The sequence below is a fragment of the Strix aluco genome, chromosome 8 (genome assembly GCF_031877795.1).
Source record: "Strix aluco isolate bStrAlu1 chromosome 8, bStrAlu1.hap1, whole genome shotgun sequence".
Lineage (NCBI taxonomy): Eukaryota > Metazoa > Chordata > Aves > Strigiformes > Strigidae > Strix > Strix aluco.
In genome coordinates this window covers 6,566,970-6,584,771 of record NC_133938.1, presented here as the reverse complement: position 1 = coordinate 6,584,771, position 17,802 = coordinate 6,566,970, and the positions used below count along the sequence as shown (strand labels likewise).

Below are 17,802 nucleotides of genomic sequence, written 5' to 3'. Positions count from 1 at the left end.
CTAATGTCTGCTTTCTTCAAGTTTACAGTCTAAAAGGCACTATACCCAATAGTGGGAGATGTTAAGATAACTTAAGCATTTGTTATACCATGATAAATTATTGTGTTTGGTGTATATGGTTTACATCTAACTGCAGAACTTTCACTTAAAAAGCAAAACAAAATTTGAAGAAAAGAAAAAAATCAGCTTTACATATGTTAAATGTAAATTTAAATACAGATAAACCCAGTAATGGCTAAAATCATTAATATAATGCAGAAGAGCTGTGGTTGAATCCATCTTAAATGCTTTCTCAATTACTTTGACCAATTCCTTTTACCTCCTACCTTCTCCTGTAACTCTCTTATTTCTTACTCTAAGATAATTTTGCTACAGTGTGTCTTCTAGGCAGACAACACAGTGCTTACTTTGAGATGCACTGATGAAGGCTCTCTAATGAATGTCAATCCAGCCCTTTTAGAAACACAAATGAAATACATGCCCACCTATTTCTGCTGATGGCCAGGCAACATTTTACCCCATGATCAAGCACTAACTTATTCTTAACCATGTAGCGTTGAAGTAAGCCTATGCTAATTTTGCTTTAAGGGGGGGAAAACTGTATAAGCCTATCTGGACATGATTATAAATGAATTCTGATCACATTTTCTACAATGAGATGAATGACCTGGGATTTGAAACCAGATGCTTTTAATTACTGATTTTCTTTGTTACATGAACCTCAGCTCCGCACCTGTACATTGTTCTTTCTTTGGACGGATGTACTGATGCCCCTTTTGCGTGCTCAGATCCATAACACTGAGATAAATTATGATGGGTTCTTGGCTTCCTCCATTGAAAATGTTTTCAGCTGTCAGAGATATCTGTTTCTTGTTATTGGTTTTAGTGCTTTTGAAAGAAAGACTAAAACACTGACTTGTGTATTCTATTATAAATGAAGAGTATTCTCCAGTGGAATCCACAATGAATGAGTGATGTATCTCCTTGGTCCTAAGAACTGTTATAAAAACTGTGTAGGTATTTAGTTCTCCAGAGTACTTCTAGAGAGTAAAAGTTGGTTTCCTACACAGATTCTAGCAACATGCCAGTTCCCAGTCCATTTATTTACATGAGCTCACAAACATAAAGATTAATACAAATTAGACATAAGTAGTTAAGGCACCTAATTGTCTCTTAAAGTAATGAGAATTAGGTACACAAATGTATTTTCCTGCCTGGCCTGGATTCTGGCAGTTCAAGGACATAGCATAATGTATTGAAAAGAATCTCCCCCATTTCCTTCACTGGTTTTGGTTCTCATTACTCATCACCTATGGACATCACAGATGTCTTAATCCCCCTAGTTCTTCATTTACTGCTGTGTTTACAGAGCAGAAATGAGTTATATTACCACAGGAATATTAAAAAAATAGTTTAACTTTCCTTTCCCTTGGAGGCACATCACCATCCTAATAAAGTTATTATTTGTCAGTACCCCCAGCTTCTTTTGAGAACGTAAGTGCTGTTTGGTTTGGGCGACACAAGTGACAGAGGGCCTCACAGTCACATATAGAGGGACCGTGTTCAGATCCTACAGAGTGACCTTGTTAGGTCATTAAGCTAAATTGGTGCAAATCCCTAACTTGGTGCTACCACTCAAACTCACTTAACTTTAGCCATATCAGTTTCATTTAAGCTTATAATTTATCACACTAAATATTCTAAACTGGAACTTACAGAGATAATTTAGAAACGAAACTAAGTACATTTTTAGATGACTTAGATAATAACAGCTAAAAAAATAGTAGAAAAAAAGCCAAGTGCAACATTCATCTAAGATTTAATACTAAAAGCTGGTTTTCCATCTTCATTCTGCTACAAATCAAAATAGACTATTTTTGCAATGGGCAAGATGAAACCAAGTTAGACATTATACGTGGCATACGCTACAAGAAATGCTAAAATAAACCATTGCTACCTGAAATAAAAAAATATATATATATTTGAACCTGGATCATGACAAGCCCACTTTCTGGATGCCAAAATATTTCTCAGTCACACACTTTTAGTTTAATTAATATCAATATAAGTAAAATTTTTTGGTCTAGCATATACTTCATACCAGAATTTGAAAAAATACTCTCCATATTGTATAAAGCCAGTATAAATATATTTGGTAATGAAGTCAGATTTTGTTAGAACATTTTCAAGTGAATTAGATAATTTTGTCAAACTATTTAAATGTCTTAGCAAACCATTTGGGAAAATTGACTGCTGCACTTGGTATTGACTTTGGCAAAGGATGGTATAACATAGGGCTTTTTTTTAAAAAAAAGAAAAAGCCTTTAAATCAAATTCTGAATCTTATGTCAAACTTGAGTAGACTATTTGTACTCCGCCTCATGTAGTTTTTGGCATCTTGCGTATCTGATGACTCAGTAATTAGATTTCTTGATAGTAATCACTTGGTTCATTCCACAGACTTAAACTATGCAATCCAGTCTTGTCATCGTACTGATTCACAGTACAGAAATTCTTCGCATTTACTTAAACATGAATGCTGAGACAGCTGACAAATGAGGCAAAACATTATATGTGTGCCAGAAAGCTGGAGCAGTTAATATGAAGAAAGGTAGTGTTAGGTGTTTCTTTCCTATTGTAAACCATATATATTTTATATGAGTAATGTCATACTGCTATGAACTGGCAGAGGTGTAACAGTTCTATAATTCAGTGGCTCCAAGCATCAGGTTATTTAAGTGATTTTGCCCAGTTAAATGGATGAATGCTTTAAACAAAACTGTGCTAAATGAAATTCAAGGACTATTAGTTCACACCAACTTTCCGTACTTGCAATTAAAATGTCATGTATGGGCTTTATTTCAGCAGTCATTAATAATGTAAGCATAAACAATTAAATACAGCAAAAGGATCTTGGACTGGGTATGACAACGCTGAATGCAGATTACTTTGAGTTTAGAAAATGGTATTTGAGATGCTGAAAAATTCCAAGTCATTATGTCATGAAACTAGATACCTTGTTTTAAAATAACTATTCAAAAATACATTCTACTCTCCTTTTCCTGATGTTTGGTTCATGGTTAGAAATCTGTTATCATCTCACTCTTACATTTTGTCATAGGGTATTAACTATGGTGTTTCTGCAAAGACTTTACATTACTTAGGTATATAAGCACAGAGATAATAAATCAGCACTGTTGTCTCCTCTGAGAAAGAATAGCTATTCCACTAGAACTGAAAACAGCAGAGACATTTCTGATGTAAACCTTGGCCTAAGCAAATGATCAAAATGTCTGTAGAAGGAGCTCAGTGAGAAACTCAGCTCACTCAGCATGGTGTTTCTGCTGCAAGAGAAGTGCCATACTCTGGAATGGAGACATGAGGGGCAGCAAGGAGAATTCCCCTGGGAGCTTCAGACCCCTCAAACTGGAAAACTGTTGGTTGTCCTCATTCCGGTCAAGTCCTTGCTTTCATTTCTTATTAACAGTACCAAAATGTGAAGTGCCTTAGAAACAAATCCACCTTACTGACAGCCTGTTAAATCCTTCCCATAGTATATCTTTAGTGTATTTCATTCTTAGTTGGGATTTTTTGTCTTAACTCTCCTAAGAAGCCCATCCTAGAACCAACTCAAAAAGGAAAGAGCTGAGCAGCACACTGGGCAGCAGTGAGAGGAAGGGACCCTACTCCCCTCCCGGCTCAAGTAGTCCCATTCTGCAGGGAAAGAATAGCTTGTGGATTACCTTCATTTTGGACTCTCTGTCTCCATTCCTCCTGTTTGTGCTTGCTGCTTCTCTGCTACAGAAAACTTTGTATTTATCTGGTGTAACTTCCACCTGAATCAGCATGCCCAGTGCCTCCTGTTGCCAGGACTCTGCCATGGGCATGAGTCTGCCAACAGGAAATACAGGGTGGGGAATGTGATGGCAGGGCAGGGAGGGAGAAGGGCTGGGCACAGGCATCTTACGGGACAGGGACAGGGTAAGTCTGTTCCTGTGATGGGCAGATATGCACCAGACACTGAGAGGGGGCACTGGCACCTGCTACTAGCACAGGTCAGAAGGGATGGCTGAAGGAGGAATTGGGTATAGAAGCTAAGCTTGCTACAGCATTCATCGCTCAATTAAGAAAAAAACGAGTAACTTGTTCCTAATTGAATTTCCTTAATCAGATTGTTCTTCAACTACTCAAGGTGTAATTTTTCCTTACTATGCCCTTTCCATGCCACATACACTCTGCCTTCTGCCCTTTCCTTAAAGCATACAATTAAAAGCTTTCTGGGCTTTCCTATACCCATATAAAAGAAGGGATGGGTCAGTCACTGGACTAGGATGGGAAAACTACATTCAATTGCTAAAGAACCCTGACATATTGTTAGGAAAAAATAATCTCTTTTTCTCTCTCTATCCCAAGTTCCCATCTGTGAAGCAAAATCAGAGTCCCCTCCCTGTCCAAAGTGCTGGGAAGAAAATCTTTTAAGTTTTATGTTTAATTTGCATGAGTCTAGGCACCAAAAAAAAATCTGAGCAAACAGATTAGAGCACAATTTTGTGGTTTACAGAGATTCTTTACTGTTGAGAAGATGTTACGAGCTCGAGCAAACGGTGCTTTAGAAATATCAGACACTGTAGCAATGCAATGCAATCCATACTGTAGCAATGCAAGCTATACAATCAGTGGGATAATACACTCTTCCCTGATTAGGAACTTACTGGTTAATGCCTGCTGCTGAGAAATGTATTACAGAAAATCTTATCAGAGAGCAAGGAAGTGAGAAAGCCTGCCGCTCTGACACTAAATAAGTATCACTAAGGCAAACACTGCGTTATTCCTGAGTGAGTCATAGTTTGGGTTTTTACCCTTTGAGAGATTTCTCATTTTAGCTGAGAAAAGTTCTCTGCACATATCCAAACCTACAAGAAGTCATCAAGGAAGAATTAAAAAAAAAAAAAATCTAAATGCAATTGCATGCTACAAAGAAAAAAAATCTTAGTGTGCTTTGTTGAAGACAAGATCAAGGCCCTGAGCAACCTGACAGTAATGTCAAAGTTTGCCCTCCTTTGCCCAGGGGATGGATGACACGATCTTCTGAGGTCCCTTCAAAACTAAATTATTCTATGATTCTAAAACAAACAAAATCGCTTAGTTTGGGCCAGTGTTTTCCATTTGAACATCATCCGTGCAAAGTAGAATAAACAATTAATCATTCATTATCATGCCAGCCAGAGGCCAAGCATCTTTCACACACATACCCTTCCCTGGCACTCTCCAACGGTGACTGATGGTGATGTGGACTGGAAAGGGCAGAGTCGAGTGGATGGTGTCTTGAAGGGATGTCATGAGGAGGTGGCAAAATACCTGGTGAGGGGCCGTTATGGTTAGCGCTGGAACCACTGTACATGCCTGTGAACACACATCATTTTGCAAAATAAAATAAGCAAGGAAAGAAGCATCCAAGTAAGTCCCTGAGAGTCCCCAACTCCTTCCCTATCCCCCACCCGACCCTGAGACACAAACACACTGCAGCCCGCTTCTGTTGGGGGAGTCATACTGCCAGGGGGACGTTAATGAACACTGCTGTGCTTGGAACAGCACTCAAAGCTGCATCAAGGTATTTTGACACATGTATCTCCCCTCCAACCCTCTTAGGTGATCCATTTCTTCCTTGCTGTGACTGCAGACCTGTAAGCACTCCTCCTAGCAGCTGGCAGGACTTAGCAGGACTCTCCCCTTGCCTTCACCATACTTCTGAGTGAGAACTCACAGTGCTCGTTGTTTGCAGAATGATGGAGCTCAAATTGACAGCAGAGTGGTATATGATACCTTACCGACATCCCATTAGACACTGAACTCAGAGCACTGTGTTTGTGTAAGGGGACCAGGATTTGGTTTTTTTCATTGTTCCTTTAAAACTTTTTAAGTTGACTTTCAATTAGTATGCTGCTGGACATCCTATGCCATTTAAAAATATCACATATTGATACAAATGAAATCCCAATAAATTAAAGGTGAAGAGGAGTGAGAAGAATTTTTAATGAGACCATGAAAACAAAAGGTTTACTAGTACACAGAGGTACTGAGGAGTGTTTCTGTTCTGTTTTTTTAGGACTCTAGCTACTCTCCTCTACCATGGCAGTCAGACACCAATAGTCAAGTGTCTATCACGCCCTCAAGCACATACTTTGTTGAAGAAGCTTTGTCTGGGACTCTTGGATTAAGATGCTGGGATTAAGTTTTTTCTTATATTCTCCCTTCTGAAAAGTAAGCCATGCACTAAGACAGTCTAGGCTATCTGGGGGTCAGGGCCTTGACACTGACTTTTGATGAGAAGGCTGCACTGAGGGCAGGCATCTGCAAAGAGGGGAGATTGCAGAAGTGCTTGATGCCTGGCATCATGAACAGTTTGTGAACGCCACCCTATGGCAGGGGAAAAAAAAGACTGGCTTCTACTAAGTGCCATTCTTGGAAAAGTCTAGTCCTTCTCTTCTCAGTTTCTCTGCCCTTCTCCTCCTCTTCTTAAAGCTTGCCCACAGCATGTCTCCCAGAGTTTTGGCCCACCAGGGTATGGCTCCCAGGGACTCTGCACATACACAGGAGGACTAGAGCAGCCACTTTATTCTGAAGTCTGTGGGGAGCAAATGAAGTTTTCCAGCTCCCACAGTGTCCAGCTATACAGCACAGAAAAACCCACTCCCCCTCTGAGGCCTAGTTTCTTTGCCTTCTCTCCTCCTGTAGCATTCACCTTTCCTCTCCCACTCCTTGTGTGCAGAGCTACACATTCAGGAAGATAGAGCTGTGTGTCAGCTCTGCTTCGATGTGTCTCACTATCACTGACAGGGTTCTGCATGGTACTTCCCCAAACCCTCGCAGTGACATGGAACAAGCAGAAAACATCATGAAAATCCGGAGCCGTGGGGAATGTGTGACAGCCCTTTGGGTGAATAGGACATGGCTGAACATCAGCATCTGTTTCTGTGCGACTGAAGAGCAGAACCACTAAGGCAAGATTCCAGCCACCTTTGTCAGGGACTTCAGATGAGTCAAAGACATCTCATGAACAATGAGTCCTCAGCTGTTGACAGATCTAAAGCAACAGAAATGAACCACATCATCTCTGTCTCCCACTAGACAGAACATTTGTCAACCAGCCAGTGAAACCAACTTGCTTTCTGCACTGAAAGCCAGACAAAGGGGGCTTTAAGAAGTCAGATGTTCTCAGGTGATGCGAGGATTTATTTGTCAAAGCCTCCTGTGATAATAGTAAGTCAGTAGCTAGGATGCTACACTGTGAAAATGTTGTTTTTCTACTGATTGCTTCAGTCCATTTTATAATACAATAGTTTCCACTTTCCCAAAATTCTTACTGTTCGTACATTCATTATCAGGCTTGGAAGATGAGCCAAACAGCAATTTGACCCTGACTATACAGTGTCATTTCACACTTCAGCTGTATTTCCTACAACATGCAGTTCAGGTATATTGGCAGCACAGCCTGGAGGAAACTGCTGAACCTAAAAGGAGATGTTTATGCTTTCTAAGGGTAGCAGACTATTACTGGCCTGTCAATAACTCACCCAAAAAGATCAAAAACCTTCAAAAGGTAGTTTTAGCAGTGTGGTGGCCAGTAAACACACTCAGATGTTTTATCTTACAATCCCATCCCTGAACAGCTCATGAATATTTAAGAGGTCTTTCCTGGACCCTTCCACTGTCTCAGCTGCTAAGGATAGTTCAAGTCTTTCTCTGAGGTGGATGAGGAAAGACAGAGTAGCAGAGTGCCTACAATGATCTTGCCCCTCTAGAGAAGCAAGAAAATGTTAAAAAACCCCACCCCACACATTGATATGTTCAGGAGACAAGCCCTGCATGACCTTATGCACTTAAACCCACCCCATTAGAAGACCGAATGAAACTGGAATCCCTGTCCCCCTGAGTTCCACGCCCAACCACTTTGCAGAGGCGTCTACCCAGCTGTGGAACTACCAGGGTGGATGCACACTGCCCACTCTTGGGCTTGAAAAGATGTACTGCTGTGGATCTTCTCTCCTATTTGAAGTAGAGCTTCTTCCATCCACCCTGAGCTTATCCATCTTTTGACTTACTGATCACACCTTCTCTGGAAAAGGCCTCCGCTTGCAGCATATGTGTGTTGAGGCTTGTAGAGTTTGTTCATCAGTGAGTTTTCCTTTTCCTACATCTTTATTTACCACAACGCCCTCACTCACGCTTGGTCTGACACGTGGTGTCTCCTGTTCCGCCGACCTCCCTTCCACACCACAGCTTGTGCTGCCTCACCCCAGAAGCCACTGGCTCCCCTCGCACTGACACCCCCTCTCCACGGCATCGCTGGATCGGCAGCCTACCGCAACATGGGCTGTGGCATGTCAGGGTAAACCCAGCTGTCCCCATATCCTCTGTGACACTTTGACAAATGTGGCACTACACGTGTGCTGCCTGCTGCCAAGCAGCATGTGTCACAGCTGAGCCCTGCCTGCCTCTCCCGCAGTGGGAACACTAATTTTGGGTGCCACTCTCTGGTATCCAGCTGCCAGTATTCATGAAACTTGTCAGAACGCAATTATCTCTGAGGCGTTTGTCAAATGTGGTTGAGCTTGGCTAATGGATTTAAAAAAATACTGTGGGGAAGGGGACTGACACACATGTGGACAGAGAGGCAAGCAAAATGATGACATAAGCTTTGCTTCCTAAGGAAATGAGACCAAACCCAGAGTCCTGATTTGTACAGCCTGTATCCCTCAGACACAGGGCTAGCGGGAGGAACGGGGGGAGCGGCTGGGCTGCTCTGGCGTCAGACGCGGCTTGTGGGCCTGGTGGTGAGGCTCTGAGACTGCACAGCCTACCATTTGGATGAGGGCTGCGTCCGCCCCTGAAGCTTCTGGATAGTGAGAAAGCTGAAACACCAGCCAACGTAGACAAAGGATCGACCTTATTGTTCACTTGCTTTGCTTGCATGGGGTGTCTGCCTGTAATTAAGAGTGCTTCGAGGGCCATGTGGCACACACAATGGAAGATGGGATTTACTACGAGATTCCATGTGAGTCTGCAATGAGACATTAGTCATTTCTGTTGAGTCACTGAGAACCAAATTGGTACTTATTTAAAGTTAAAAGTTATTTATCTTACACAGTGCAAAACAAGGGCACTCCAACAGAACATTAACTTTACTTCCTTCAGAGGGACAGGCCTTTGGTCATGGGCACTGTGCAGGGTGTACTACACTAGGCACTATGAATACTATCAGCTATCAGCCATTTATGCTGTTACTGGAATTCATTTTGACTGTAAAAAGTTTTGATATGCATATTTTTATTCCAGACTTAAGACACTTAAAGTCTGGAGCTGCTGTCACTGATTCCATGACTGCCTAATGGTATGTTCATGGGTGTTAAGCCCAAAGATGGTGCTTTTAGAAGGAAATATTGGCAGTGGTAGTTTTTTCAGGAGAGAGTGAACTGTTTATCAGGAGAGAGTGAACAGTTGCTATTCCAGCCTCAGTATAATTTTCAATACTTCTTTTACTGTTTCACTTCCTTTTTTTTCAGCAGCGAGCTATAATATTCTGAGTACCTGAAGTACACAGAAACCTTTGGAGCTGTTATGAATGACTACTCCTGCAAGTGCAACCCACTTCAGGACTGTGCACCTTGGGCCTCTTCACGCATTGACCATCTTAGCTTGTAAATATATGTCATCAATCAATATTTTAAATGGCTTGGCCTTTAACCTTAACATCTGTTGCCAAAACAGGACTCTGAGCATCTGTGACTAGCAGGGTTTTTTCCCCTCAGCTTTATGCTGAGACCAGAAAAACAATAATAAAACATGCCCAGAGAAAATGCCTGAGTGGAATTACCTAAATGGACACAGGGAGAGTGATATGAGCTCTTGGGCACAGCTAGAGTTGAATGTGTGCAGTCATGAAGCATCTCAGTTATGAGAGGGAAAAAGGAGGACGATCTAAGCAAACAATGAGTTCCTCTGACTGCAAAACACTCGTTTGCTCACTGTCTTACCCAGACCTAAGCACAAACCTGCTTTGAAGTCGGACACAAGGGATGGGAGCTTTTTAAATATTTCATTTTTTCTGTGATTCGCTTTCATCCCTGACATATTTAAAATGTGCTTTAACTTGGAGAAAGACAAAACTGAAACTCTCCAGGAATCCAAGTGATCCCTAAAGCCCAGAGCTCTGCACATTAATAATGTGGTTTCTTTGAAAAAAAAAAAAAATGGAAAAAACGCTCCAAACTCAAAACAAAACCTCAAACCATGACCATTTTCATATTTTCAAGTGGAATCAAGAGGATGTCATATACTGTGTTTATCCATATATATCCTATATAGAGCATTATAGATGATTTCTCCAGAAATATTACCTCTGCTTGTTTGAAAAAGCAAATGTGAGATCATTGCAGACTATAGGTGGCAGCAGGAATGTCCTTATGCTTTAATTCTGTAAGGATCAGCACTTCAGCTTATATGCCCTAAATAATGACAGAGGAGCAGTTTTGCCTATGGCATTGTACTGCACATAGTACGAAGCAACTTCTGTTTCACCATAAGACAGTCTTTCAAATCTTGATTTATTTTCCCTGGCACTTTTTCATACTGTGCATGTGATGGGGTCTCATATGGGGTGACCCGATAGAAGTATCAGGGAAGATTTACTAGGTTTTTTACAACATCCTGGTGATGGATTGATATAATCAGCAAAGAAATCATATCAGAGAAAGCCAGTATTACCGATGGATAAAATCCTTAATTTCACAAGAGGTTCTCAGAAATAACACTGAGAGTTTAGGGATGGTCTGTTTATCTGTAAGCTAATAACTTTTTTCCTGTTTTATTGCTGTCACTTGAAATCTGAGGCTATTTCTGAGGTTCTTAAGTGCAGCCTGTTGTGAGGGAAATGTCACTGGTCTTTCCTGTCCTGCCTGGAATCGAGAGGCCAAGCCATGCTTCAGCTATGCCAGACTGTCAAGGGTGGAGAGCAGAGGCCATGTGCTGCCCTCACAGATCTTAAGAGTTCAGACGACAGAGTTCAGAGAATGGAAATAATCCCCCCGAGTCCCTCTAGCTTTGTGCCACTCTTTGAGGAGCCACATATAAACCATGAACGCAGACTCCCAGGGGAACAATGTTAGAATGATGGGTTATTTCCCTTTCTACTCCATTTTGTTCACCAGTTACATTCCAACATTTTAGTGCAACTTGAACTAGAAACAAGAATAGAAGTTGTAAAGCAGGATACATTTTTTGTTTTTATTTTTAAGATTTCAATTGAGAAAAAAAGCAGGACATTCTTGCCTAAGTAATTTCTAGTAATTTATTATTTTGTTCTTACAAAGCAAAAAGCATGAAGTGCATCAGCTCTTCCTTTGGTGCAGGGGAACTAGCAGCAAGCATTTTTGTTTTCTAATCTCAGTTTACCATTGGATTTCTCCAAGCCTCAACAGAAACAAGCTAGTGTTTGTCTGGAAACCTTATACTCAGTTACCAAATCGATTTAAAACATATTTAGTAATACCAAGTCAAGCCTCTCCTCCACTGCAAAACTGAAAGAGGATAACTTAAATCAAGATAGATTAAACTAGCTCTAAGCTAAATCATTTTATGAATAATTTTGGATTTTAATAGCACTGAACATTTTCTAATATTGACCAAGTTTGAAAGCAAAGTCTTCAAAAATGGCATCCCTGCCTTCTGTCTCACCTTGGCTCTGGCTCTGCAATCTGAAGACTTCCTCCTATGAGGACAGGCTGAGAGAGTTGGGGGTGTTCAGCCTGGAGAAGAGAAGGATCTGGGAAGACCTTAGAGCGGCCTCCCAGTACTTAAAGGGGCTTTTTAAACAATTTTAAATGGAAAGAGGGTAGATTTAGATGAGCTATAAGGAAGAAATTCTTTCCTGTGAGGGTGGTGAGACACTGGCACACAGGTTGCCCAGAGAAGCTGTGGCTGCCCCCTCCCTGGAAGGGTTCAAGGCCAGGTTGGACGGGGCTTTGGGCAACCTGGGCTAGTGGAAGGTGTCCCTGCCCGTGGCAGAGGGGTTGGGACTAGACAATCTTTAAGGTCCCTTCCAACCCAAACCATTCTATGATTCTGTGATTCAAACTGTCCACTCTGAGGCATGGCATGCGGTATAATAGATACCATATTCCTGCCCCAAAATTAGGAATAGTCTGTCCAAAATTTGATTTAGTATGCATTATTATTTAAACAATTATAGAATGAAAAAGGGATTAATATCTGTTACATCTTTTTTCTGGAGATACTCTCTAGACTGTACAAAGTGCTAGATAGAAAATGTTGCCATATATCCATCCCATTTCTAATTTGCAGCTGCCATTAAAAACGAGTAAGATACTGGGATGAGTCTGGAACATGACAGAGAATGACACAAGAAAATGCAACAATGCCGATTTATAAATCAAGTGAATGGCATAATGTGGAATTTTGTGCGTAGTGTTAATTATCCCATCCCAAAATGGGTATTATGGAGTTAGAGATCCAAAAGTAGGGTCCACCAAAGCAGACCAAGTAAGGGACTATATGCATATTCTTCTCACCAAACATCATCTGAAAGTCGCACATGTAAAATTAATCAAGAACAGTATTTTTTCAAAAAAGTGTGGGCTTTGCAACTCACTGATACATGATGTTGCTGAAGCCAAGAATAAAATAAATATGAAAATTAGAAAAAGGGTTAAATAGTTACATGGACAGAAAGAGATTTGTGAGTGAAAACAGCTAAGTGAAAGGTTCCCCACTCTATTCTCTAGAATCAATGGAGGAATATGGGTGCCCTCACAGGATGAGGCAGATAACAGTTAAACTGATGGCCTTTGAGAGTTTCTCTTTCTCTCTGGTGGCTAAACAAAGAACCTGAGATTGCTACATCCCTGATTCAGGATCCTCTACCGCGGTTCAGAAGTTGTGAATCTAGATCTTATTTTCAGCAAAAAGGAATGGAAACATCTTTTTCACTTCCTATAAAATGTATAGGACAGTCTCAGGTCCCTGAAAGGGGCCAGCTCTCGTTCAAACCACAAGACAGACAGACAAGACAGACAAGAAGGAATGAAAGAAAGATTAAATACTAGAAAAGGTAATTAAAACAACATGTTTGACATTTCAAATTCAAGCTTTTGCTCCGTTCATACATCATCATATTATTTGTTATAATCACATAGTGCATGATAATACACAGCCTCATCAACTTCTCTGTAGCTCCTGAAGAGCTGGAAAACCTTATTGCTGTGTGCCTTTGTCTTTGCTAGAGCACTCATTTGGCTTTAGCAAAGCTCATGCACCTGCATTCTGCTGAAGCCAAGGCAAACTTTTCAAAAGAGAACAAATGGATAGAGGCTGATTTTCAGCAGGGCTGCTACGCACTTCACATGAAATTAATAAGAGCTATCTGGCTGACTAACTCTGAAAAAAAAAAAGTCAGGCCTTAGCAAAAAACTCACAAAATTATTTCATTTTATTTGTTAGTTTGGTTTTGGTTTTTGTATCTTCCATAGTGGCAAATCAGACCCATAAGCTTTTCTGTTTTAAACCCTGTATTATATGACATATTTAGCACCACATTTATTAGAAGTATTCTTACCTGTAATTAAATCATGATGACCTACAGATCTACCACACTTCCCATCCAAAATGTGTTGTGAAGATGTGTGGAGTTGCTGTATAGCTAAGCATTCACTTAGTACATCTTGTTCGATATCAGTACATGAATTTAGCTACAAGAGGAGGATAAAACAAACATTTTATTTCAAAGTAAACCAAATTACTTCTAATTAAATTCATATGTCTCTTTGCTTAAAGATTATGTATAGAAGGAAGGAACAAAATGCCATTCTTAGGAACTTGGTGTAACTAAGGAGGTATCTATTACTTGGTATTGTTAATTAGAGATAATTTTGGTTTTCTTAAGCGCAGAAGTTAAGTGTGTTAATCTTAAATCAACATCAGTTTGCTTCAGAAAATAATGTACCCTGTGTTTCTTCAAACCTTCCTGAGTAATTTAACTGCATATTTTCAGGCTTTCTGTAGTTTCTTGGGCTCTGTGGCAAAAGGATTGCATCACCTTGTAGCTGTGACACTTGGAAATACATTTGATAGGGAAAGAAAAGCGTTTGTGCTTATCAGATTAGAATGGGTGGAATAATACGCTGTCAGTAATGTGTAAGAGGTACCACCGATATGTCAGCTGTTCTCCATGTAAATTAAAGCTCTGGCAAAAGTGTCTGAAGCAAACTCTTGAAAACCACAATGTCGATCATATTAAAAACAGCAGGAGAGGAGAATTAAGAAAGAAAAGCATTTCTAATTCTCTTTCAAACATGCTGATGTTGCCAAGCTTTTGTCATAATATAGTGCTCACATTACACAAACAGCCATCATATTCTATAGCCATTAATAAATAGTTATTGTCTTTACATTTACAGTTTTGCATACCAATCTCCCTGGGGTTTGGTTATGCTAAATAAAAGGTCCAGGCAAACCTATTTAGAATTCTGCTATACAGCCATTTGTTGGTTCAAGATAAACATCTAACATTTGGATCACAAAGTGCATCTGCAGCCAATTAAACTTAAACTACTACTAAATTAACAGCTAACTTTCTCCTATTTTGTTCTTGTAAAGCCTTTCAGAATAACCAAATATTACCACTGCAGTCATCTTCTAGGCTATGATCTAAATATTCAGGATTCCTTTGATGTAAGGCTAAGCTCAGGCAGTTTATTTTATATCACAGATGGCACATTTTGGTAGCGTATCTCAACCAAGACATGTGGGCAGAGCAGCCTGTTAATTTTTCTTTCTTGGGTAAGTCATTTCCACTCAGAACTCCTGGGAAGCAGGTACCAACAGACAATTGCCTTTGCCGAGTTATAACCAAAAATGAGCAAGTGAGTATAAACAGTCTTTTCCCCTTTTTTCCAAAGTAGGCTGTCGCCATTTCAATAACACTGAGGTTTACTTAGTTGTGAAAGTTTTTTATTTTCCTATAATACATTTAACTGAAATATTTGGGGTGTTTTATTATTTCTTTATGAGTCAGATTTGCTTTGGTCCTTTTTAAGAGAGTCTGATCAAAATGCTCTTTAAATCTGCTGCTTTTTCAGATGCCTTTTAAATTCAAGGAAAAAAGACACAGGATCAAGTATTCATAAAGTTATCATGGATAAATGAGACAGGAAATCTGAAGATGATTTCAAACCACTGGAGGAGTGCAGATTTGGACTGGTCTACCAAATAAGGTGTGGGAGGCAAGGAACTAACATTATTTTAAGATAGACTTGATAAGTCTATGGGAGGGTATGTATATGCATGCAGGAAAATTCCTAGGGGATTTAGAGATTAAGAGATATGAAACCCTGGATATTTGACGTCTTGGTACATCCAAGCAGCTCAAGCTTGAAATTTGTATGTACCCCATTTGTCCTGGATTGATTCTATGCTTAAGTCATCCTGCTGCTTATGCAGGAATTACTTTGTGCCCCTTAATGCAAAGTTTGGATTTAGTTTTTTTTCCCACCTTACTCCGTAGAAGTGGAAATAGGCCTCGGCAGGTGACAGGGTGTAACAGTGGGGACTGTTCCTTTGCCCAGAGGTAAAGGATGTTAACAAGGTAATGCATTCAGCCCAGTACATGGAGCTGAACAAACAATACCCATGTTTGGTATTGGGAAATAATTTCCTCCTTCCTTCCCCCAAGAAGTATGTCAGGAAGGAAAGTTGGGGTGGTTCTTTTCTTTGAAATAGGGAGCGTGGTTGCTTTCCATAATCAGCTGAGAATTTCATGAAACAAAATCTTGCTGTCACAAAGCTCTTGCTATTGCAAAAGACTTTGGTGCCACAGTCAACCTCCTTCTGGGGCCAATTACTGCTATGGCTTTCTGACTTTTACTCTCATTAAGACCTAAAGGTTGTTGTAGGGAAGCGTTGGGAATATTGTGATCTGTAGTGTGGGAGGCATGTGTACAGCACACCCTGTGGAACCTTCTAGAGAGCTGTAGCGAAACCACATGGGCTGATAAGACAAAATTGGGCTTGAAAACTAGGTGGTCCTTTCCAGTCCTGCTAAATAAGAGTTCTGACTGGACCTGATATATGCAGAGACAACAGCTTGATTCTGTGAACATCTGGATGGATGCTAGGTTACTCCCAGGCACAAAGCTCCACATGTAACGAGTGTTTCTTGACTTACTATTTGAAATGGTGTGCACAACTCTGGGCACTGATACTCTAGAAACTGTTACTCAGATGGCATGCACCTGATGCAGAGAAGGGCTACGGGAGGAACTGGGGCACAGACAACTGTCCTAGGAAAGGGGACCATAAATTCAGATTGGTAAATCTAGCCAAGTGAAAAATGTAGGGGATATAATTCATGCTGAGAAGCAGGAGGAGGGAAGGGGTGTAAGACAGGGGGCATGGCTGACACAGCACAAATCAGTGTGATGTCATCACAGTTGTAATCAAGCAGGAGAATTAGGTCTTTTTGATATTCATCTCACTCCTCCACGGCTCATCCCAAATTCTGCAACTAAGATCACCTGTGTTCTGCTATTGTCTCGTCTCTCTACATGTTCCTCTCTTTGCTCTACAGTACTTCTAGTTCTTACCTTTGACACTTTTCCAAACTAGCTGCTCCCTAGCTCTATCTTGCCAGGCTGTCATTTCTGCTCTGTCCTCCATCCTTTAAACATGACTTGCTGTCTCATTTGTGATGCTCTTGGCAGTGGCAAGGCAGCTGGGGGAAGACGTCATTGCTGCTTATTGAACTAAATGCAATTGCTTGCTAAGGTTTGCATTCCCCTCCACTCCTGGGCCTGACGTATGGTCATGGTCTGTTCTGTCACAGGCCAGCTCTGTGGGGTCCCAATCATCTTTTTACAAACTGTGTGTACAAATGTGTAATAAACAAGTCTCTGATCCTGGGCTGGTGCCTGTAAGCATCCCCATTTAATAATGAGTTCAGGATTTAGCCCACAGAAACCAAAATACTTATTTGAATCTAATAGTAGTGAAAACATAACTAGCAGTCTGGGTTTGGAATGATTTATAAATGCATTTAAAATACAGATGTGGTGGGAAAAGTGGGGGGTTTCATTCTCATCTATTACAAGTCCTTCATTCCTGACATTTCCACAGTATCCTGGCTTGGTTTCATTTGTGTTTTAGATGATCTGCCCACATGTATTTACTAGCTGATTGCAGAGACTCAGTGCATGAACATTTTATGTGAATGACAGCAGAATTTGGGCTTGTGTATGAAAGATGAACAGGAAAGAAATGCTTGGAGAGAAAGTGTGGGGCAAACTGAAATTACAGGGTGGTAGCCTGGAAAGTCTAAAACTATAGAGTGGACTGGTTAACAATAGTGATTAAAAACCAACAGGAAAATTAGCTCAACTTAAGTTTTCTTCCAGTGATATTGCAGAAGAACTCCAATTTGTAAACACATAAACTAAAGGTAAATTAAAAATAACTGTGTCGAGGAGATCTGGAGATGTGTCACTTTTTGCCTAGTGGGTCTTACCTTCTTACGCACCTGTTGTTCTTTGGCTGAATGAGCTTTCACATGTTTGCGCAGAGAGCTGGGGTCCGTGTAGCGTTTGGAGCAGCCAGGAATCTGACAGGCATAGGGTTTCTGTAAATGTCAGAAATGGAAAAGATTTCATATTCCTCTGCATCGCTACAACCAGCATACAGAGCGCTGAAGGACGGCTGTTTCTGTGATACAAGGTGTTAAGCCTGAGCTGTTTGCTC

General features: G+C 40.6%; 2 protein-coding genes across 3 annotated transcripts in view; both read right to left on the bottom strand.

Moving 5' to 3' along the window:
- The window catches only part of YIPF1 (Yip1 domain family member 1), a 370,444-nt gene that overhangs the window by 148,900 nt on the left and 203,742 nt on the right, over positions 1-17,802 (bottom strand). The window lies entirely within an intron of this gene.
- Positions 1-17,802, bottom strand: part of GLIS1 (GLIS family zinc finger 1) — a 206,110-nt gene that overhangs the window by 20,789 nt on the left and 167,519 nt on the right. Inside the window, exons 5-7 of one of the 2 annotated variants that reach the window (XM_074833182.1) lie at positions 17,573-17,683; positions 13,631-13,763; positions 5,253-5,403 (exon numbers count right to left, since the gene is read on the bottom strand). In XM_074833182.1, coding sequence (XP_074689283.1) covers positions 5,253-5,403; positions 13,631-13,763; positions 17,573-17,683 — 395 coding nt within the window. The remainder of the gene's footprint in view (positions 1-5,252; positions 5,404-13,630; positions 13,764-17,572; positions 17,684-17,802) is intronic. The other variant, XM_074833183.1, reaches the window with a different exon arrangement.